Raw genomic sequence first — 22,981 nt, 5'->3', positions numbered from 1 at the left:
AAAGCTTTTTTTAAAAAAATAAATGTTCATCTCCACCTGTGTCTTGACTTAAGGCATAATGTCTAGCAGAAGCTAATATTTAGGGGCCTATCTGGTCTCTAACAACTCCTCCTTTCCCTGCACTTGATTTCCTTGAGGTAGACCTCTCATCTTAAAACTTCTTTCAGGGCTGCTATAAGACTGCAGGAAAAAATCATTTACTTTTTGCTAGAAGGGCTGAAGGTTTTTTTTTTTTTTAAATAAACCTTTATTAACATTTAAAATCCAAAAGTACAAGTTAAAATACACCTATAACAAAAATACATCCGTAACAATTATACAATTCAAGGTCTTTCTGACAGTAAGTAATTCTCAACTTTCTTCAACTTTTCCCACATATTCCTACTTAATCAACATATTTAAACACATTTTATATCTTATTTTTTTCTGTACATTCCTTATTTTTAATTTCTATCCATTGAAGGTTTTTTTAAACTTTTTTTTTACCAGGTGATAAACAATATAAATGAAATGAGGAGTCTGCCGAATGTCAGCGGCCTTGTGTGGGGAGCCCAAAGAAGCATGTAGTTGTGGGATTGGTTGGTGCCACCAGATGGTTCCCTTCCCTTTTTTAAACTTTGATTAACTACTCTTGCATCATTATCTTTTAATCACTTTTTAAATTTTTAATTCCAAATATTTCAACTCTTTAACATTTTAATTTTCGTGTAGTTTTATATGATGTTGTTTTACTTTACACCACCAGAATCCCTCTTTGAGGGAGATGAAAATGTCCCTCAAAATGTGAAATATAAATAAAGAAAATGTGAAAAAGTGGGACCCTGAATTTGTTAGACCTTTGGACTTTAAACTGCATCAATAAATATAGTTTCCAAAACACAAGAAGAAATAGTTCCAGTTTATTCTGCGCCAGTCAGAGCTTGCCTTCAATATGATCTCTACTGCTGAATCCCACAAGTGAAAAAGAATTCAGAGACATTGAAACAGATGAATGGGAGAAGGGAGGATGATCAGAGAAAGAGGCTGCTATACTGGAGGCTTAAAAAGCAGTCTTAAGCTAAGTGTGTGTGTGTGTGTGTGTGTGTATGAATTGTGGACTGTTATAGATAACATTCAAGGAAGTGCAGTGGGATAGAATTCACAATACCTTGAATACCACTGTCAGATGTTTCTATAATAACAAGATTGCCATAATGCACCAGGGCCATCATGGAGTTTATCTGATGTAAGGACTAGCATTTTATCGGAATCCTGTCATAAATCATGTTTTAACACTGTGTCTGACTTATCAAATAATAGGCAGAAAAATATGGCTTAGTGTGCTGTGTCAACTTAATCACTATTTAAAAGGAATAGAAGATCATGTATATTTATCTTTATTTATCTCCTAGTTTTCTACTTTCCTTCTACTTATCTACCAACCCTCCATCCTTCCATCTACCTGTGGAAAACATTAGGTTCCCTTTTTAGAATTCACTATTAGGTGCTCCTTGGTGTTCATGTCAGGTCTCAGGATAATGATGTAGCATTTGGGAACAAAGATGCAGCCCATTAAGCCCAGGCTGGATGCCAGGATGGAGAAGATCTGCACAGCCACCATGTATTTTCCTTTGGTGCTCAGGTAGGTGGGCACAAAGGAGATCCAAACACTACAGAAAACCAACATGCTGAAGGTGATCAACTTGGCTTCATTGAAGGTCCCTGGCAGCTTGCGTGCTAGGAAAGCCACCAAGAAGCAGATGGCAGCCAGAAGGCCCATATAACCCAGTACAGTGTAGAACATGGTGACTGAGCCTTCATTACATTGCAGCAGGATATACCCTGGTTGAGAATGCATGTCAGAGTCTGGGAATGGGGGAGATATTCCAAGCCATATCATGCAGATGCCCACCTGAATCCCAGAACAGGATACAATAATAGAGTTGGCCAGAGTCTTTCCCAGCCATTTCCTCATCCTGCTGCCTGGCTTTGTGGCCAGAAATGCCACCACCACCATGACAGTCTTGGCCAGCAATGAGGATACAGCAACTGAGAAAACAACACTGAAGATGCTTTGTCGAAGAAGGCAGGTCACTTTCTTGGGGCGCCCAATGAATAGAAGAGAGGTCAAGAAGGAAAGGAGAAGGGAGATCAGAAGAATGTAGGTAAGGTCCCGGTTGTTGGCTTTGACTATGGGAGTTTCTCTGTATTTGGTGAAGATTCCCAAAACAAAGGCAGTGATTAGGGACAAAGCAAGGGTAAAGGAAGCCAGAATGAATCCCAATGTTTCTTCATAGGACAAGAAACTTATACTTTTGGGGATACACAGATTCCGCTTCTCATTGGAATACTGGTCATCTGGACACTTGCTGCAATGGGTTGCATCTGAAAAACATTGGCTAGCGTGAATCTGATTCTTCAGCTGTAAGATCACAAAATATACAATTCAAATCAATTATATCTACAATGCGCAAAACTCATTTTTGAAAGTGATGGGGTGGTATAGGATTTGGGAAAGCTGGAGAACTTATTAAAAAAACATTTTCCCACTATACTTCATGAAAAGTGTAATGTAAAAAGTATTAAATGAGAAAAATTCATGAATGATGAATGAACAATGTGTAACAGGGAGGAAGTTCTATGGCATATGGAATTGAATATGATCTGAAAGATGAATCTGTGGTGTAGTCTTCTGAATCCTACTACAGCTTCTTGACTTCCTTTTTTTCTCCAGCACCACCTACCTTCTTCCACTGAGAATGTCCCTTCCATACACAGAGAACAGTCATAGCAGCAAACAGGGGCTCCTTCTCTCACGAGCTTGGCATATCCTGGGTAACAACTGTCTGTACATCTAGAAGAAGGCACTACCTAAACATAAAAATAGTGATAGAAATTAAGGTACCACACGCGGTACAGTAAAGGGGTTTATTTCAAATAACCCATTTCAGGAACTTGTTGTGACCTAGGCTCAATTAGGCGTTACCAGACACAATTAGACACAATTATAACAGCTGGGAATTACTTCATTCCCAGCTTAGTCCATATTAATTCCAAAACAAGTCCTGCAGAAAAAAGTCCTTCGGCTTATCACAGACCTTTATCTTCTTTGGCATCCTGTCAAAGGCCTTTCTTGGCAAAGCCCCACGAAGTTCAGAAACAAGAGATGCTGACTGAAAAACAGATTTAGCAACGTTGCTTTCCTACAAAGAGCCCAAGAGCCTTTGCTGCTCTTTTAAGCCTGATGGGAGGGGCCAATCATCTCCTGGCCTTACTCTTGAGTTGTCCTTTTTGTTTTAGCTGCTCTTGCCTTCTGGCAGCTCTGCACATGCATGCACTAGAAATAGGCTCCTTCTATTCCTCTGCCTCTCTGCTGTCCGACTCTGCAGTCGGAGTCAGCGCATCACTCCCAGATGGCCCTGGTCTAGGGCTGGGTTCTACTTACCTTTACTACTGGTTCGCAATGGGGCCACATGCGCAGAAGCTTCCTGGTGACATCAGGGTCGGTGGGCGGAACCTCCCACAGGTTTCACTACCGGTTCTATAGAACCGGTCCGAACCAACCACTGCCCTGGCCCCATCTCTGCCTCCAATGCAGAGCCCTCGTCTGGGCCTTCCCCAGACTCCAGGACTGGCCCCTGGTTCTCCCCAGCCTCCTCACTGTCCGACTCTGCTGCTAGCTCCGCGGGCTGCTGGAGGACCACAACAGAACTAAGTGTCAGCCCTGGAGGCCATCTTTCTCTTTGGATCTTCAGGGCTGTCATATTTAGTGCAATAGGCCTAGTGTGGGAAACTGGGAGGGGGGTTTGCATGGTAGAGATAGATAGTCATAACTGACATGCCTCGGAGTCTTACTTGGTTGGGGGTGTTACTTGGAACCCTGACACCAAGGAGCTCAGGAAAAAATAGAGAAAACAAGGAGTACTGATATAGCAGTTAGTGACCAGTTCTCCCATCTCCCTTCCTTTCTAACTGGAAGAGGTACCGTCCTTTAGGGAAAAGGATCCTGGGATAAATTAGAAAAGAAGTTATGGTATATGTGGGAATGCTATATATTTTATATTTTTCTCTAATTTTACTTTTGTAAAAAAAACAACTCCAAAATACAGTTCTTGAAAAGAACATTGTTTAATAGCTTATTAATTATGATATTGTATTTCAGAATAATAATAATGTGGATGGTAAAGGCCTCAATGCAATTTATGGTGTAGCAGGTTCCAGATTGCGATAAACTACAGAAAAAACATCTTGAAGTTACAGGATATCTAATGAATTAATGGATTTTTTAAAAAGTTTCCCTTATTTGGACATTACCTCATTTGTCCTGAATGAGAATTATTACTGAACAGAACAGTTTGGATATATGGAGGTAGTTGGAAGGGTTAAACCCAAGAAGATGAACTACCTTGTTAAATGATATTGGCCATTGGATGACACTCTGATTGATGGAGAAGTTGATTTCAGAAGAAGCTTCCCTTTTTACACTCCCAACTTTTTCCATAGGATAAGACTCTTGGGGAAACATTCTCCAATGCATGACATCAAAGTCAGCAGCAGGAACTCCATTTTCATCCAAATAAATGCCGTCCTTGGAAATGTTGTGAAGCTGGAAGTTTCTCACGAAGTGATGAAGCTGCAAAGAGATAGAAATCAAATATGTAGCATAGGCATCTTTAGTTGAATCTTTAACCAATGTTTTTCTGGATATTATTCTGGATTGGAAATGCATTGAACAATTCTCCTTCTTCAGCTCAGCACTTTGGTCTGAGAATAATTCTGTATTTTCTAATAAGCTTCTCTTGCTCCTCCTCTATGGAAAACCAGATTTTTTAAAAAAGATAAATACCTCTCATTTTATTGAAGGAATCACTAAAGTGACCAGTTAAACCAGAACTCAACATAATAATTTTAAGAAAAAATTAAAATAAAATAATTTTGAAGTTTTAAAAGTTTACTAAATCTCATTAGATACAAGAGTTTCTCTGTTATATTGCATGTGATATTGTTAGTTTTTATGCTGTCTCTCTATCTATCTATCCCTCTATTTCTGTCTCTGTCTCTCTGTCTCTCTCTGTCTCTCTCTCTGTCTCTCATCTTTCTCTTTCTTTCTTTCTTTCTTTCTTTCTTTCTTTCTTTCTTTCTTTCTTTCTTTCTTTCTTTCTTTCTTTCTTTCTTTCTTTCTTTCTTTCTTTCTTTCCAGCTAGCAGGGAATAAAAATCTCTTTACTAAATTGTTCCTCTGCAGGAAGCAAGCCCATCTGTGTATTGTAGGGTCCCCACTTAAATTCTCCCCCAGCCTTCAGATAGCATGGCCAGCAGCAGCAGATGTGAAGGGTGAACAGAGAACAATTATATGGAAACTGTAGAGCAGTAAAATAGGACAAACAGGCATAATACACAGAAGAAAAAACACAAAGATCTGCCAGTTGTTGAGTCACTTTCTGGACTGTGAAAAACATGAGCTACAGTATCCAAAATGGGAGTCGAACGGCGACCAGCGATCCAACAGAGGCAGAGGGTGAGGGTGAATGAAGGCGTGGGGGGGGGCGAGAGAGGGCTTTGGCGACCCCTGTGAAATGGCCGTTTGACCCCCAAAGGGGTCACGACCCCCAGGTTGAGAACCGCTGGCTTAGAGCATCCTGAAGCTTATTTAATTTGCAAATGGGAAAAAGTGCTTTGGCAATATAGAGGTATCTCTGTAATTACAGCCTCTATAGAGGTATCTCTGTAATTACAGCCTCCCAAACCAGCACAGGTAGTTTCAGTTTGAAAGAGTTATCCTTATTAATCTCCCACACTCACCTGCAATTATTATATACTGGACAACTGCCGTTTGGAATATCACATCCCTCCCTGTATCCAATTTCATACATAGGAAGTGGAAGGGGAGAATCAGTGGAACCTCAAAGGAGAAGTCTTACCTGCCATGGCTGTACAATCTGGGGTGACTGATTGTCTCTAACCAGCATCCTCCTCTTACTCAGTTGAGAGGAAGAGGCAGCATTGAGGATGGAGGCCACAGCATGGATTGCTCTTGAAATACCGGAGCCATCCTCAATTATCATTCTGTCAAGCACATCAAAGGTTGGTATTGCCCAGTTCTCTTTTTCTGTGCATCTTTTCCAAACCTTCTTAGACAACACAGGTCTTGAATGGGAACACTGGAATGCTTCTTCTACAAACCGTTTCCCAGTAAGGGAATATGTTTCAAAATTATTATATTGTCTTCTGTTTGTCTGGGTTTGGAAGGAAAACAAAACATGTTTACGCTGGAGATCAAGATAGTTGGAAAGCATTCTTATGCTTAATTTCGACAAAGTTGTCGCAATCCACACTTTTCCCTCAATGAATATTTTTTCCCTTTCCTTAACAATTATTACTCCTAATAGTGTTCCTGTGGCCTGAAAATCAAGTTGACAGACTATAACTTTGATGTGAATATTTGTAAGGAGAAAGAACATTTTCTTTTGTTCTTTCCCAAACACGTCTCTAGTGCGTCTATCCACATTCGTTGTTGGGATGGTTTCTGAGAGGACGATGCAAATCCGATTTTGTACAGCTAGAGATTCCAAGCCTTTTTTAAAGATTTCTCCTCTTTCATTGTCCTGAGAAAGAAGGCCGATCCATGTCCATCGGAAATGCAGGAGCAGCTGGACAATAACTGAGTAAGGAGGTTCTGGTTTTGGGGTCATGCGGTAGAAAAAAGGAAAAAGATGACTTTGCCGAAGAATGTAGCTAATCTCACCATAGTTGATCTGTGAGGAAAGAAGATATTGGTAGTTTGTGTCACTTTTAATGTGAAATGTGAAATGTTTAAATGTAAGGTGCTTTCCCCCAACGTTGAGAGAGGTTTCCAGAAAACTAAGTCTGTGTAAAATATATTGGCTCCCTTGGTGTTCTCTACTCTTGTCCCATTTGCTCCTTTTGATCTAGCAAGTTCTGAAGTAATCTGTGGGTGATTCTCATGTGTGATCTCATGAAACAAACCCTTCTCATAAGATGATTAGGGGACTGGAGGCTAGAACATATGAAGAACGGTTGCAGGAACTGGGTATGTCTAGTTTGATGAAAAGAAGGACTAGGGGAGACACAATAGCAGTGTTCCAATATCTCAGGGGCTGCCACAAAGAAGAGGGAGTCAAGCTATTCTCCAAGGCACCTGAGGGCAGGACCTTGAACTCAGGAGAAATTTCCTGATAATTAGAACAATGAATCAGTGGAACGACTTGATTCCAGAAGTTTTAAATGCTCCAACACTGGAAGTTTTAAAGAACAGATTGGATAACCACTTGTCTGAAGTGGTGTAGGGTTTTCTGCCTAAGCAGGGGGTTGGACTAGAAGACCACCAAGGTCCCTTCCAACTCTGTTATTCTATTCTATTCTTCCATGCAGATAAGCCTGGGTGATGGAGTGGATGCAATAGGGCACTTTTGATGCCTACAACCAAGGCTCACGTGGCCAATACACATTATGTGGGTCACCCATCTAGTAGATCAGACTCTACAAGTAATCCAGGTCAAGTAGGCACATCTTAATAAATTGAACCAGGGAATTTTGCTGATTTAGTAGGATCATACACACAGAAAGAGATTTCTGATGGTGAGTGATAACTAAATCCAACACTGTAATGTGAATCTGTAGCCACTCTATGAATCAAAAAATCTGATATTTACCTTACAAAATAAAGTAATGATTTTACTTTACAAAGCCATAGTACAACCACACTTGGAATACTGCATCCAGTTTTGGTCACCACAATATTAAAAAAAAGATGTTAAAACTCTGGAAAGAATGTAGAAAAGAGCAACAAAGATGATTAGACATATGAAGAACGGTTGCAGGAATTGGGTATGTCTAGTCTAGTGAAAAGAAGAACTAGGGGTGACACAATAGCAATATTCCAATATTTAAAGGGCTGTCACAAAGATGACAAATTATTTTCCAAAGCACCAGAAGGCAAGACAAGAAACAATGGATAGAGACTAATCAAGGAGAGAAGCAACCTGGAATTAAGGAGAAAGTTTTTAACGGTGAGAACAATTGACTAGTGGAACAGCTTGTCTTCAGAAGTTGTGGGTGCCCTATCACTGGAGGTTTTCAAGGAGAAATCTTGGATAGCCATTTGTCTGAAATGGTATAGGAACTCCTGTTTCTGCAGGGAGTTGGACTAAATGACCGCCAAGATTCCTTCCAACTCTTGTTATTCTATGTTCTATGTTCTACTGTATGTTTTTTACTAGGGCTCTGCACATCAATAGGCATTTGAACAACTGAAGGCAGATGTTATGCAGTCTCTAGCCAACTGTAGCAACCCATGCTTACATTTCCATTAAAAAAATGGTTTGTTTTGTTATAAAAAGTATAAACCAATAGTCAAATGCTACAGTTTCCTGAATCAGGAGCAGGAATAGCTAACTATAGACTCAGACATCTGGGATGCAGAAGCCAGTTTAACAACCTCACTCTAAAGCACTCGAGATAAGTCTCATTGTGGCAAGCTCCTGTTCATAAAGAAGAGAATAAATTTAGGATGCCATACTTTGCACCGTTTGACAGAATAGCAAAACCGTGTTGAAGTTGCTGCCTGGATGGGCCCTTAAACTCTCCAAGCACTTCTATGGTCTTCCGTGACCCATTCACATGTCCTTCATATCTTTCTTTTGCAATTTGAGCCCCAGACCCAATTTTTTTAAAAAATGAGGAACATCATGATTGTGAGAGTTATTGCTAGATCTAGCCTGCCTCCTGGATCTCCAATCACTGGAGATTTTGAAGGGAAATTTAGGAAACCCTTTGCAGTGGTCTGAGGATTTCTGTTCTGGGCAGAGAATTAGGCTTGAAGATCTCTACAGCCCCTTTTAAGTTTTTCACTCTATGTATCTGTGCACAAACCCACCTCACCAACTTTTCAATTTGAAACTATTTAGCACCCATATATTCTTGACTCTCTCTTTTCTGATTGCCATTAATCCAACTGATTTTAATATTACTTGAAACATAGTCAACTCAAACTTTACCCCAAGTGGGAAGATGCCAACTGTTAAATGTTAAGATGTTGAGACTCTAGGAAGAGTGCAGAGAAGAGCAACAAAGATGATTAGGGGACTGGAGGCTAAATCATATGAAGAATGGTTGCAGGAACTGGATATGTCTAGTTTGATGAAAAGAAGGACTAGGGGTGACATGATTCCAATATCTCAGGGGTTGCCACAAAGAAGAGAGAGTCAAGCTATTCTCCAAAGCACCAGAAGGCAGGACAAGAAGCAATGGGTGGAAACTAATCAAAGAAAGAAGCAACCTAGAACTAAGAAGGAATTTCCTAATAGTTAAAACAATTAATCAGTGGAATAACTTGTTTCCAGAAGTTGTAAATTCTCCAACACTGGAAATTTTAAAGAAGAGATTGGACAATTATTTGTCTGAAATGGTATAGGGTTTCCTGCCTAAGTAGGGGGTCAGATTTGAAGACCTCCAAGGTCCCTTCCAACTCTGTTATTCTATTCTATTCTATTCTATTCTATTCTATTCTATTCTATTCTATTCTATTCTATTCTATTCTATTCTATTCTATTCTATTCTATTCTATTCTATTCTAACTAGCATTATCTTGGGTTTTTGAACAAACACATGTTTTTGCAACAGATCACATTCTACTGTTCTCTTGCTCTAAGGATTTATGTGCCTTAACATTCCCCAATCCTTTCTCCAATTTTACTAGACAATCTACCATGGGACCCAAGGTCATCTCCATTCTGTTTTGCTTCTTTGAAAAAAGACTCTTCAGTGGCAATCAATTCCATGTATTACAGTCATAGACCAGAGACCAGAACAAATAAAAACCCTCAGTAATATACAATTAAAAATTCTAGTATAAAATCATAAATAAAAACTAAAAGCTATGATCAAATCCAGTCTGTCAATTATACATGGTCTAATTATACTAAAATTGCAATCCATAAAATGTGAGGCCTGTTGTCAGTTTAATACTAAAAGGGAAAGGAATACGCAGTGCAAAGGGTTTGCCACATTAGATGTATGACATAACTCTTCAGTGGCAGAAAAAGAGAACTCACAAAGCGTAAGTCTTGTTTCCGAGCCATGTTGTGGCAAAGAGATAAAAAAAATTATATATATATACTTTAAGAAAATTAAAATTCTTTTAAATCTGGTATTATCTAACCTCTGCCTCCATTAAGATCATTTTAGCTTCATACCTGTGGGATTTTGTAGATGCCCAAGACAGTAGAAATATGATCAAAGAGTTCAGCATCTATGTTTTCAAGAACTGCCAGGATATTCCTTTGTCTTCCACATCTGTAATTTGGGACATTCTCCTGCCCTGTAGAGAGCAACTCCATCATGATCTCATATGTTACTCTTGCACTGAGGAAATTATCATAGATGTTGTAGCCCAGGGTAATGTTAGGTAGGAGCCGAGAATTCTGGTTGATCTTATGAACAGCCGAGAAGAAGAGCAGGACATGGTTGAATATTGCTGATGAACTGCAAAATAAGATCTTATCTATACAACAATACTAGGCAGTTCGAAACCATTCATAAAACCTGGTTAGAAATACAGTCTTCCCTTCAAAGCCAGGCCAGACATTCTCACAGTTCAATTGATCCTAATCCAATCCTTGAAGAAGTGGGGTCTTTGTAGTCCTCTAGAATTCTTAAAGGAGAGTTTTACAGAGTGGTGGGATTCAAATAATTTAACAAACGGTTGTCTGCTCTAATAACCAGCTGGGTGGGCATGGCTGGGTGATCATGTGACTGAGTGGACGTGGCCAACTCAGCATCACTCACATCGAGCGGCACCCTGCCTCACCCGCCTGCTCGCCAGGCCCTCCGGTCTCCCGAGCTCTTCTGGTCTTTATCTATTAATTTGTCTACTACTACAGTGTCTAGTTGATTATTTAATGTCTGCCTGTCCATCTGGATCTAGAACTCCCACAGATTCTTAGTTCTATTATTCTCCACGACCTTCTGTGGAAACTCCTTGATGGCTGGCTAGGGAATTCTGGGAGTTAAAATCCACACATCTTTCAGCTGAGAGACACTGATCTACCCCTTGGGTTCTATCTAGTGCGGTAAATCCCTCCTTCTATAGATCTGGTGCTTAGTGCCTGTTCTTGTGCTGCTATGATCAGTGATCAGTGCTGCCTTTTACACACACACACACACACACACACACACACCACTCAGTGATCTGGAGTTGTGTGTGTGTATTAATTTTACCATTGCTCACAGAGTACATGGACACATATTTCTGTGTTACCCTGCTATTGCAACTAGAAAAACAACAGAATCTTGCAACACGTTAAAGACAAAGCAACTAACTGATTGTATTCTGGAGATCACAAGCACAATCAGCATTTCCTGTGGCCTGCTGCCCGCTCGCTTAGCCTCACCACCGCTTCTCTGGCTGTTGAGCCAAAGCAGCTGATCCGAAGAGAGCTGGATTCCAAAAGCTAAGGAGCTGAGTGCTATGAGGAGAATAAGTGCCGGGAAGCCATCAGCAAGAAGCCTGGGAGGGGAGGGGGTGAGTGAGGCACATTCAGCCGGTTCGCTTGAACTGCACAAAATGATAGCTACCAGTTCAGGCAAATTGATGAGAACCAGCTGAATCCCACCACTGGTTTTACCACAAACACATAAAGGTTTTCATAATAATATTTCTTCCTATTATACCACCTAGAAAGTGACATTTGGATGGATTCAAAGAGCTGGATTTCGCTTGAGCATGTGATATAATCTGTCCACTATTGAACAAGCCATCTATAGAGCCAGAGATGGTTTTGCTGCAGAATATTGATATCTTTGGAGTTGCTGTCCTTTATTCAAAAAAATCTTTAATGTGATCCCCTATAGCTAAAATATGAGTTTATTATGTAAGGTGCCTATTCTCTGTGGATTTTGTCTTTAAAAGTTATTCTTATTGAAGAGAAAAGTAAAACGGAAGCCACAAAATTTATAAAACTGTAAAAGGCATCAGTTGGAAAGAAATGTTGGAAAAGGAGAAAGGAAGGACAGAGAGCAAAGTAGGAAAGGACAGGAGATTGTAGGAAGCTCAAGAGGTTGCCTTCAGCACAAAGGTACCGAACCCCTTGACTGTGAGATTGTGGGCAGCTATATACAGAAATAGATAAACAAAGAAAATAAATATTTGCACAGTATCAAGGAAATCATATTGAGAACAGGAAGAACCCAACCCAGGCAAGATTTAGAAGAGCCCTACCAAAATTACTTAAGACTGACTTTTGCAGAAGATCTGAAAAGGAACTTTGCATGTTCAGCTTTTCAAGAATCTTCCCTAAAGCAAACTGGGAGAAGCACTAAATATCTGAACTTCCCAAGGTGAGAAATTGGGAAAAGGGGAAAACATGGGAGGTGAGCTCAATCACAAGAATCCGGTACATGCCAAAAAAAATTACCTTCTCAATCTGTGGGTTGGAGCCTGGGAGAAAACATGCGGGTAAAATGCAGCAACTATTTTAGATGTTATTCCAGTAATCAGATAGTCTCCTGGCTTGTAGTAATTAAACTCCTTAAACTCATTAAATTCTTCTGTTGCCACCTGCAATGGACACTTCATCTGCATCGCGGCACAGGAAAATTGGGAGAGAAGCAGAATGAAAAAGAGCTTCATTTGCTGCAGCAGCAATGGACATATAATGATGGAGATCTTTCCTATGGGCTCTTCTTTGGCACAGTGTTGGATCTCATCGCTCACAAAAGAGAATCAACTGCAGTGAAAAATTTGCAGTTTCATCTCAGATCTGGAAGAGAAACCTGTAATTTCAGACCAGCACGGTGCCTGCCTAATTCTACCTCTACTCTCAGCGGTGCCAGAGGTAGATACAGGTTGGGATTTTGACTTGCTGAACATCCCTTTATTGTGGCATTGCTTTAAAACTAAAGATGGTGCTGGAAACCCCAGACAAAATAAATAACCATTGTTTTATTAATTAGAAGGGGAATTGGGAATGACTGTTGCTATAGAGGTGTGCAGTTGGAAAAAAAGAGAGCAGTTTTGCTTGCCTCAGGGGCATAGTCCTAGTTAAAGTGTTACCAAAGACACATCAGAGCTAGACTCTGTTCTTTCTCTGTGTCATATATGTGGGTATATGCATAATTTATATACATACATATGTATGTATGTATGTGTGTATATATATATATATATATGTTTTCTCAGGTTTTCGCGGGTGTTTGTATGTAGGTCTTTGGTTATTCGGGTCTTCTCCCACGTAAAATTGGAAGTGTCTTGGCGACATTTCGACGAAGTCTCATTCGTCATCTTCAGGCTGGTGTTCTCGGCTTCGTGCTTCCAGGAGCACGAAGCCGAGAACACCAGCCTGAAGATGACGAATGAGACTTCGTCGAAATGTCGCCAAGACACTTCCAATTTTACGTGGGAGAAGACCCGAATAACCAAAGACCTACATATATATATACACTATATTTTTTTGAACCCTGAAATAAGTGCTTGGCCTTATTGTAAATACACACACACACACATACATTACAAACTATTCTAAAAATACGAGTTCCAGGTATATCTGTAAAGAAAAAAGCAGACATTATGCGAGCTCCGGAACTAACACACAGTTCCAAGTTGCTCTGACCAAACACAGAGCAACCTGGCAGGGCTATCTCAAACTATAACAGAAAGGATTAATGAGAAACAAACCGGGCTGACCACAAAGTCACGGACAAGACAGCAAAATGCGAGGGTTGACAGGCTAACATCATCCCCCACAGATAAGCAGGCTAGGAGGGAGGAAACAGTAGGAATTAAGCCTCCATCAACCAGCATGATGACAGCAAAAACAACACAGCTAATTACAAGTGGGAGATGGTTGGAAGGGCCTATTACGCGCGCAATGGCCAAATTGATTAATGGCATATAAAGGCAGAGATCGCTGTAATGGTAGTTTAATACTCTGACGATGTCAGCAGATGTCTACCAACTCCATGCAAACCCCCTCCCACTTTCCCACAGCACTAAGTGTGGCAGCCCTGAAGATCCAAAGAAAAAGATGGCCTCCAGGGCTGACAGATTTCACTTCCACTCTCATCCTCCTAAAGGGCAGAGACAAAGCTGGAGAGGAAGTTTCTTTCACTTCATTTTAAGAGCCCATAGGTTAACCCTACAAGGTAAACCAGATTAAGAAGTAGATGTCAAGTTTGAAGCGCGCTTATGCTGTTGCAACCATTATCACTTCTCAGCTTGCCAAAGAATGTGGGGGAGGGGGGGGAAGAGAAGGGTGAGATGGAATGTAGGCTCCAGACTTCAAGAAAATGAGCCATGACAGCCAAGGACACTTCGGAAGGTGTTTGCCAAGACCAGAGACTTTTTCTCATAACAATATAATGACACTCGATGGGACAACATGATTTGCACTAATAGGTGGAGGGAGAAATCTATACTGTGGTTGTGTGCAGGAATTAGATCTGGTTTTATTTATTTGTTTGTTTGTTTATTTATTTATTTATTTATTTATTTATTTATTTATTTATTTATTTATTTATTTATTTATTATATTTCTATACCGCCTTTCTCCCGTAGGACTCAAGGCGGTGTACAGTCAAGAAAAATATAGACACACAAACATCATAAAATTGCTAATTAAAATTATTACTTAGTTTGGTCAATTAAATAAAACCCAGAATTAGATAACATTTAAAAAATCATTCACATGTTCATATGTTTAGCCCCGCCTGTTGGAACATCAGAGTCTTGAGGGCACGGCGGAAAGCACGGAGATCAGGGATATTCTGTATCTCCGGGGGCAGTTCATTCCAAAGGGTTGGAGCCCTCACAGAGAAGGCCCTCCCCCTGGGAGTTGCCAGTCGACATAATTTGACTGACGGTACCCTGAGTAGTCCCTCCCTGTGAGAACGAACTGGTCGGTGGGAGGCTATTGGTGGCAAAAGACGGTCTCGTAGGTATCCAGGTCCTAAGCCATGGAGCACTTTAAAGGTGATAACTAACACCTTGAATCGCACCCGGAAGACCACCGGGAGTCAGTGCAGCTCACGTAGGAGAGGTGTTACATGGGCGTAACGAGCTGCGCCCATAATCACCCGCGCGGCTACGTTCTGGACCAGTTGGAGCCTCCGGGTGCTTTTCAAGGGGAGCCCCATGTAGAGAGCATTACAGTAGTCCATACAGGAGGTAACTAGGGCATGAGTGACCGTGCGCAAGGCGCCCCGATCCAGAAAGGGACGCAACTGGTGGATCAGGCAAACCTGATAAAAGGCACCCCTGGCCATGGCCATCAAATGATCTTCTAAAGATAGTCGTGAATCCAGGAGGACACCCAAGTTGCGGGCCCTCTCTGTGGGGAGCAAGATCTCATCCCCTATTGTCAGTGATGGTACCAGCTGACTATACTGGGACGCTGGAAGCCACAGCCACTCGGTCTTGGAGGGGTTGAGTCTGAGCTTGTTTCTCCCCATCCAGATCTGCACGGCCTCCAGGCAACGGGACATCACAGCAAGGGCATCATTGGGGTGGTCTGGGGTGGAGATGTATAGCTGTGTGTCATCAGCATACTGATGAACAGTCACCCCGAAACCACAGATGATCTCGCCTAGCGGTTTTACATAAATGTTGAACAGAAGGGGTGAGAAGACTGACCCTTGCGGCACCCCACAAATAAGGTGCCTCGAGGTCGACCTCTGCTCCCCTGCCAACACAAACTGCGAACGGTCAGAGAGGAAGGAGGAGAACCACCGAAGCACGGTGCCCCCTATTCCTAACCCCTCCAGCTGGTGCAGTAAGATACCATGGTTGATGGTATCAAAAGCCGCTGAGAGATCTAATAGGACCAGGATAGAGGAGCAACCTCTGTCCCGAGCCCTCCAGAGTTCATCCACCAACGCGACCAATGCCGTTTCCGTGCTGTATCGTGACCTGAAGCCCGACTGGAACGGATCCAGATAGACAACTTCATCCAGGTATCGGGGTAGTTGTCGCGCCACCACACTCTCAACAACCTTCGCAACAAAGCGAAGATTGGAGACTGGATGATAATTTGATAATATTGCCTTCATCAGTGCAAAATGATGTACTCAATAAAGTTTTGCATTCAGAAATTGGAACGTCTCAAACGTGCTTGGTTTGATTGAGTTCATCAGTTGGACTGTTGGCAGTAGATTTTGCAGAAACCAACAACTACTTTTATTAGAATGGTTGCAGTAATAGAATCTCACAAGAGTAGCATGGTGGCCTAGAGGTGGAGCTCTCACCCACAACCAGGAGGCTGTGAGTCTGATCCTAGATAGTGGCAGATATTTCTCTCCCTGGATGCACAGAGAAAATATCTGCTCTGAGCTTCACATAGGCATCAGGAAGAGCATCCAACCAGTAAATGCTCAGATCCATTCAGTCGTCCTGACTCCACCCTGATGCAAGGGATTACAAAGTTGTTAAAGGAAAAAAAAGCAATAGAGGCTCAGAAGACTAGATGCCCTTCCACTCCTTGGTCTTCCACATTCACGTGTCAGTTAGTGGTCCAAAAGGACCAAATAGTACTCTGTATTGTAGGGAAACTTTGAAGGTTCTGTAGGGAGATGAGAAATTGCACCCAGGAGGTGGCAAAACGGTCTAAGGGGAGGTGTAAGGGGAATGGGAGACAAGAATGGATTGTGTATTTGTGATAGTGATGAATATCCGTAGCTCAGGTGTAAGATTAAGGGTGGAAGTTCCTTCCCCGAGCTTGTGGGTTGGTTTCTGAACATTTTATTACCAGGCTAGGTAACATCTTCAGTGGAATTTAGGGGATGGGGATGTCAGTGTTGTCAGAGTCTGTAGCTATCCAGCCAGCACACAAATAAATAATTGAGCAGGATTCATTTATAGAAGAACTGCTTTATATACAATAATATAAAACATGATGCATGTATACAATATCCATGCAGCTCTTCCAATGTAGTAGAGAGAAGAAGTAGAAGTATAAGGACAAGAACAAGAAGCAAGGAACCTCAGGCAAAGACAAACAAATTCTTATATACATAGAACAGTTAAGCTAAACCATACCCAGGCTCAAAGCCGTATCACATGGCTTCCAACAAATCCTGTGTCTCAGTTACCAAACAGTTCCCATTGGCTGACTTGTTGTTATGGCTATTCCAGTTCATAAATTCTTATACACTGACAAGTGTCACTGTTCTTCTGTTATTGATATGGTATTGAGTATGTTGTGTGTTTCTTCAATTTAGGAGCATTTGATGATGAAGAAGGTGTCATCTTCGGTATGGCCTGTCCAAAGTAGGAATAGCATTTAGACTTTTATAATGTTTCACAGTGCTTTATAGCCCTCTCTAAGTGGTTTATAGAATCAGCATATTGTCCCCAACAATCTTCAGCCTCATTTTACCAACCCTGGAAGGATGGAAGGCTGAGTCAACCTTAAGCCGGTCAGAATTTTAGTTGGATGGCGAGTAGAGCTATGGATTTGAGCCGCTGCATGACTGCTTCTACTATTAGGCCTAAAGGAGAACTGAAAAACCACATTTATCGCAAACCTACCCACATGGACCAGGTCCTCAGCTTTGCAAGCAACCACCACACACAAAAGAAGCTGTGTCCAGACCCTCTTCATAAGGGCCAGGACATACTGCAGCACTACAACACTAAGAAAACTGGAAGAGAAATGGCTGCTTGATGTCTTTCTCTGCAACGGCTGTCCAAAAAACTTTGTATTCCGATACACAGCACCCAAACCACAATGCACCACACAGCCTGACATCACACAAAAACTAACCCTACCCCACACAAAAGAGGTCACAAATGAAAGTCAGAATTCTCCAATCTCTATGAATATTAATAGCCGACAAACTCACAGTGACACTCCACCAGGAATTATCCAGAACCAAAGACAAGATACAGAAAGAAGAAAGAAACAATGAAATTTACAAAATCAACTGAAACAATTGCAACCAATTCTACGTGGGACAAACATCACATCAATTAAAAACCAGGATCCATGAACCCTGGCTGGCAGTCAAACACCATGATCTCAAATCCCTAATCTCTACTCACACTGACACCAAACAGCACCAGTTCGATTGGAGCAATAAAAGAATCATCGGCCATGCTACCACCTGCCATGCTCATGAGTTCATCAAAGTCCACAAGCAATTCCATTAACAGAACATCAACCTACAACCAGCGTACGAACCCCTCAGAATTCAAATCAACTGCATAGTCAACCACAGATAGCAGCTACCTTCAACCAACCCACACAAGGTTCCCAACCAGCAGTTCACCTCCCAATGACCCTCACCTTATATAACCTCCTTATTATAAGACCCATCATAAGACTTTCACTGGTGACCCACACCTGACCCATCACAAGACCCATCAGAAAACCCTCACTTAGCACACCCACAGCTGACTATCACAAGACCTATCACAAGACCCCGACCTGATGTGACCCTCATGCAGGGGTGGGCTGCTGGGGTTTCACTGGGGTTTGGAAGATCCTCTAGCTAAGATTCTGTGCAGTTCAGAGAACCCCCAAATCCCACTCCTGGCTGGCCCCATCCAGCCGTCCCCTCCCCTCCCAGGAGTCCCCATTTGGCCCGTTTTGGATGCAGGTAAGGGCAAGGTGCACATGGAGGCTTGGGGAGGGTGAAAAATGGGCCTACTGGAAGTTCAGGAAGGCTGGAAACGGGCCTCCAGAACCTAGGGAGGCCGTTTTCACCCTCCTGGAGGCTTGAGGAAAGCCTCTGGAGCCCAGGGAGGGCAAAAATATCCCCCCCACCATGGTGCAGGAGGCTGACTATGACACTCCCACCATGGCCATGCCCACCCAGCCACCGGGCAGCGAACCCCTTGCTAAAATTTTTGAAACCCACCTGTGCCCTCACGTGGCATGACCTCACCATCACAAGACCTACTGACCACACAAAGCCCTTATAAACTGACATTGACATGCTGAAGGTGTTACCTCACCTGGTAAATGAAATGTTCAGATACCAACCCACAAGGATTATGTATTTTTCTAATACTACCTCTAATTCTTAAAGAATGATTTCATTTACATAATGGTTTCTGAATCTTTGCTTAAAGACCATCCCTTGGTTCTCTACAGATAATAAATTATTCTGTTTGTGTATGGAAGGACTGCAAACATTGGACAAGACTAGAGAAACGTTGTTCTCTTTTTCCCTCTGAATGAATTGGCAGTTCTATGAGAGGGCCACCACTATTTGTGGGGACATCCATGGTGGTGCATACTCTTATGAAGCAGAGAAACAGGACGAGGTATTTCTGGTGCTCATCCAGAGCATTTGTAGCCCTCTTTGTGTGACTCATGTCCCATAGTCAGTGTATGAATGATAGCATTAATGTTGCTCTTTTGCCCTCTTGGGAATGCGGAGTTGGAAGGATGAGGTTGGGATAAATGGGGATTCTTAAAGAAATCAGCCCTCAGGAATTGGAGGAGAGAGTAGACAGGGTCATCCAATTGTAGCTCCTTCTAGTTTTTCATCATTAGATGCTCCTTGGTATTCATGTCAGGTCTCAGGATAATAATGAAGCATTTGGGGATAAAAATGCAGCCCATTAAACCAAGGCTGGAGGACAGGATGGAGAAGATCTGCACGGCCACCATGTATTTCCCTTTGGTGCTCAGGTAAGTGGGGACAAAGGAGATCCAAACACTGCAGAAAACCAGCATGCTGAAGGTGATCCACTTGGCTTCGTTGAAGGTCCCTGGGAGTTTTCTGGCTAGAAAAGCCACTATGAAGCAGATGGTAGCCAGAAAACCCATGTAGCCAAGGGCGCTGTAGAACATGGCTACTGAGCCTTCATTACACTGCAAGATGATCTGTCCTGGTTGGGAATGCAGGTCAGAGTCAGCAAATGGGGGAGCGTTTCCCAGCCATATAAGGCAGGTGACTATCTGAACTCCAGAGCAGGACAATACAATGGAATTGGACAGACTTTTCCCCAGCCGTTTCCTCATCCTGCTGCCTGGTTTTGTGGCCAGAAATGCCAGCACCACCATGACAGTCTTGGCCAGTAAGGAAGACACGGCAACTGAGAAAACAGTGCTGAAGGTGGTTTGTCGAAGAAGGCAAGTCACTGTATTGGGGCAGCCAATGAATAGAAGGGAAGTCAAAAATGAAAGGAGGAGGGAGATCAGAAGAATGTAGGTGAGGTCCCGGTTGTTGGCTTTGACCAAGGGAGTTTCTCGGTATTTAATGAAGATTCCCAGAACAAAGGCAGCAGTTATGGATAAGGCAATGGCAAAGAGAGCCAGGATGAGACCCAAATTTTCTTTATAGGACAAGTAAGTTATAACTTTAGGGATACATTGATCTCGCTTCTCATTGGAATATTGATCATCTGGGCACTTTTCACAATGGGCTGCATCTGAAAAACATTATCAAGCATGTATTTTTTTCCTGGAGCTGTAGGATTATGACAAATGCAACTAAAGTCAATTACTACTACAATACATAAAAAATATTTTTATGTTATTTTCACACAGAAGAAGAAGTGTTAGCCAAAATATTATTTTGTGTGGAAATGGGCAGACTGACCCTGGAACTTAAAGATAAGGATGAATCAGAGTATTATGAAATCTGAAACAAATTTTACTATTGGCTGGAAAGAAGGAGAAATGCTGAGATATAGCACTATTGACGAGTAAAATGTTTGGAAGTTTTTATGCTAATTTGTTATGATAGATATGACTGAATTAGATATTGAAATAATCTATATGGATGAAAGAATATACATATTTCAGATGTGATAATTAGTGTAAGTAAGTGTATTACTTATATGACAAAATTTGATGAAAGTGTTTAAACCGGAGATGTCAAGCTATGTCTATTGTTTTTAACTTGTATTATAAATAAAAAACTTTTTATATATTAAAAAAAATAAATGCAATTTTTCTTGTTTTATAGAATTTTGCTAGAAAATGGATCTAAAATTAGAAGGAAAGAAAATAGTTTTAGAAAATCTTAGCCAGAAAAACAAGATTGAATATTGATTGCATCCTCAATTTCACACACACTCAGAGCTACCTACCTTCTTGCATAGAAAATGTTCCTTCCATACACAGAGAACAGTCATAGCAGCAAATTGGTGCTCCCTCTCTCACAAGCTTGGCATATCCTGGGTAACAACTTTCTGAACATCTAGAAGAGGGCATCACCTAAGTATTAAAAAAAAAACAAAAAAAAAAACCAGTTAGAAGAGTTTATTTCAATTAACTGGATTCTGGAAGCTAAGAGGTACAGTATATTGTTCTGACCTAGGCTTCCCAAGAGCATGAAAGAGACTCCTTGTCCCAACAAAAAACCCTTTTTATTAATTTAATGTGAATTCCTCTTATTCATATCCAGCAAAGACTTTCAAGGGCGAATTTACAGTCACAGACCTTATCTGCCTTGGAGAGCTGCCAGGCCGATATCTTTATGGAAAAGAACTCTGATCATGAATGAATGAAATGATAGGAATTCTCTTTATCAATCTCTATTTGCAATCCTGAAACATAGGTTTACTCTGTCCAGTTGTTCAGATCAATAGGGGACAGTGCTCATCTCTATTTGTTAGCCCAGAGAGCAAACATTGTCCAAAGAAATTTCTGTGATCATGTGGCCAGCATGACTATACATAGGAGGTGCACAGAATGGTGTTACATTCCCACCGAAGTGGTACCTATTTATCTACTCATATTTGCATGCTTTCAAACTGCTAGGTGGGCAGGAGTTGAGGTAAGTAACTGTAGCTCAGTGCTCACACCCAGGCTGAGCCATTGCATCCCCTTCCTGAAACATACACTTTGCCTTATTGTTCTAAAGATGCGTTTTCAAGAGGCAACTGGACTTTCTGGTTTTTCTTTTGAAGACGTTTCGCTTTTCATCCAAGAAGCTTCTTCAGCTCTGACTGGATGGTAGGGAATGCTGAAGAAGCGTCTCGGATGAGAAGCGAAACGTCTTCCAAAGAAAAACCAGAACGTCCAATTGCCTCTTGAAAAAACACCTTTGGGACAACGGTGAGCTGGGTGACTGAGAATCTCCATAGATACTTTGCTTTATTCTTCATTCCGAAGGAAAATGGTTGCATTGCAAAAGATGTTTCTCCTTAAGGGAGGCTCCCCCTCCTTTCTTTGGCATGAACCAATTGTGGTATTCACTTACTTTCACTACCGTTTCGCAAATGTGAGCACACGCACCTTACATGCATGCGCCTGGCCTCAAAAATGTGCCTAAATACAGTAGGACGGCATAGAGCTGGGGTGAGTGGGCGGGCCCACCTGCAATTTCCGCAACCGGTTCGGGCGAAGTGTTCTGAACCAGCTGAATACCACATCTGGCATGAACCCACCAGAATCTGCAAATGACTGTGTTTCTCCCCTAAAGCTGAACATTGTATTGTTGCATACAAATTATTCTTTTTAAAAAAACTGTTCACATTTTTCCCAGATTCTCAACTTGACATTTTCTCTCACGCAATCCAGTGAAACCTTTGAAACCTTTGGCTTTTTTAAAATTCAAAATAGGATTGTTTCATGGGCTATTAATTATGATATTATCTTCCAACTTAATAATGTAGAATGGTAGAGGTCGTAACAATATTGATGGTGCGGCAGGTTCCAGCTTGTGATAAACTTCTGAAAACTCCCAAAAGATACATGATAGCTAATGAATTAATAGTGCTTTAGATTCCTGGATCTGGAGGTTATCTACAATGTACTGAACGGGAATTATTTCTGAACAGAAAAGAGTGCATTATGTGGAGTTAAACCGAGGAGTAAAAATGAAGAAACATCAGCTACCTCGTTAAATGATGTTGGCCATTGGATGGCACCCTGATTGATGAAGACCTTGACTTCAGAGAGGGCTTCTCTTTCTACACTCCCAACTTTCACCCCAGCAGTTGACTTGTTGGGAAAAACTGCCCAGTGCATGATATCAAAGTCAGCAGCAGGAACTCCATTTTCATCCAAATAAACCCCATCCCTGGAAATGTT

General features: G+C 41.6%; 2 protein-coding genes across 2 annotated transcripts; both read right to left on the bottom strand.

The window, feature by feature from the left end:
- Nucleotides 1–419: 419 nt before the first annotated feature.
- LOC117667893 (vomeronasal type-2 receptor 26-like) lies at nucleotides 420–19,308 on the bottom strand. Its single transcript, XM_087885215.1, has 5 exons — nucleotides 19,231–19,308; nucleotides 18,031–18,150; nucleotides 10,193–10,429; nucleotides 4,463–4,612; nucleotides 420–2,401 (listed from the first exon to the last, which is right to left on the bottom strand). The coding sequence occupies exons 1-5, from the start codon at nucleotides 19,306–19,308 to the stop codon at nucleotides 1,454–1,456; spliced, it is 1,533 nt and encodes a 510-aa protein (XP_087741341.1). The 3' UTR covers nucleotides 420–1,453.
- Nucleotides 19,258–20,374, bottom strand: LOC148115658 (vomeronasal type-2 receptor 26-like; the record flags this gene model as incomplete). Its single annotated transcript, XM_087885214.1, has 1 exon — nucleotides 19,258–20,374. A coding segment is annotated over one exon (903 nt), but the record flags the coding sequence as incomplete, so codon positions are not given.
- Between the last annotated feature and the right edge of the window lie 2,607 nt (nucleotides 20,375–22,981).

The sequence above is a fragment of the Pantherophis guttatus genome, chromosome 2, assembly GCF_059756535.1.
Source record: "Pantherophis guttatus breed Tessera chromosome 2, ASM5975653v1, whole genome shotgun sequence".
Classification (NCBI taxonomy): Eukaryota; Metazoa; Chordata; class Lepidosauria; order Squamata; family Colubridae; genus Pantherophis; species Pantherophis guttatus.
This window is presented reverse-complemented; position numbering and strand designations above follow the sequence as displayed.

Excerpts from the sequence above, each read along its gene's own strand:
- LOC117667893 (XM_087885215.1), bottom strand. The coding sequence starts at position 19,308 with ATGAGTCACACAAAGAGGGCTACAAATGCTCTGGATGAGCACCAGAAA. Across the intron at positions 4,613-10,192 it reads GCATCTACAAAATCCCACAG|CTTCATCACTTCGTGAGAAA; the intron begins GTATGAAGCTAA and ends ATCTCTTTGCAG. Across the intron at positions 2,402-4,462 it reads CTATGGAAAAAGTTGGGAGT|CTGAAGAATCAGATTCACGC; the intron begins GTAAAAAGGGAA and ends GTGATCTTACAG.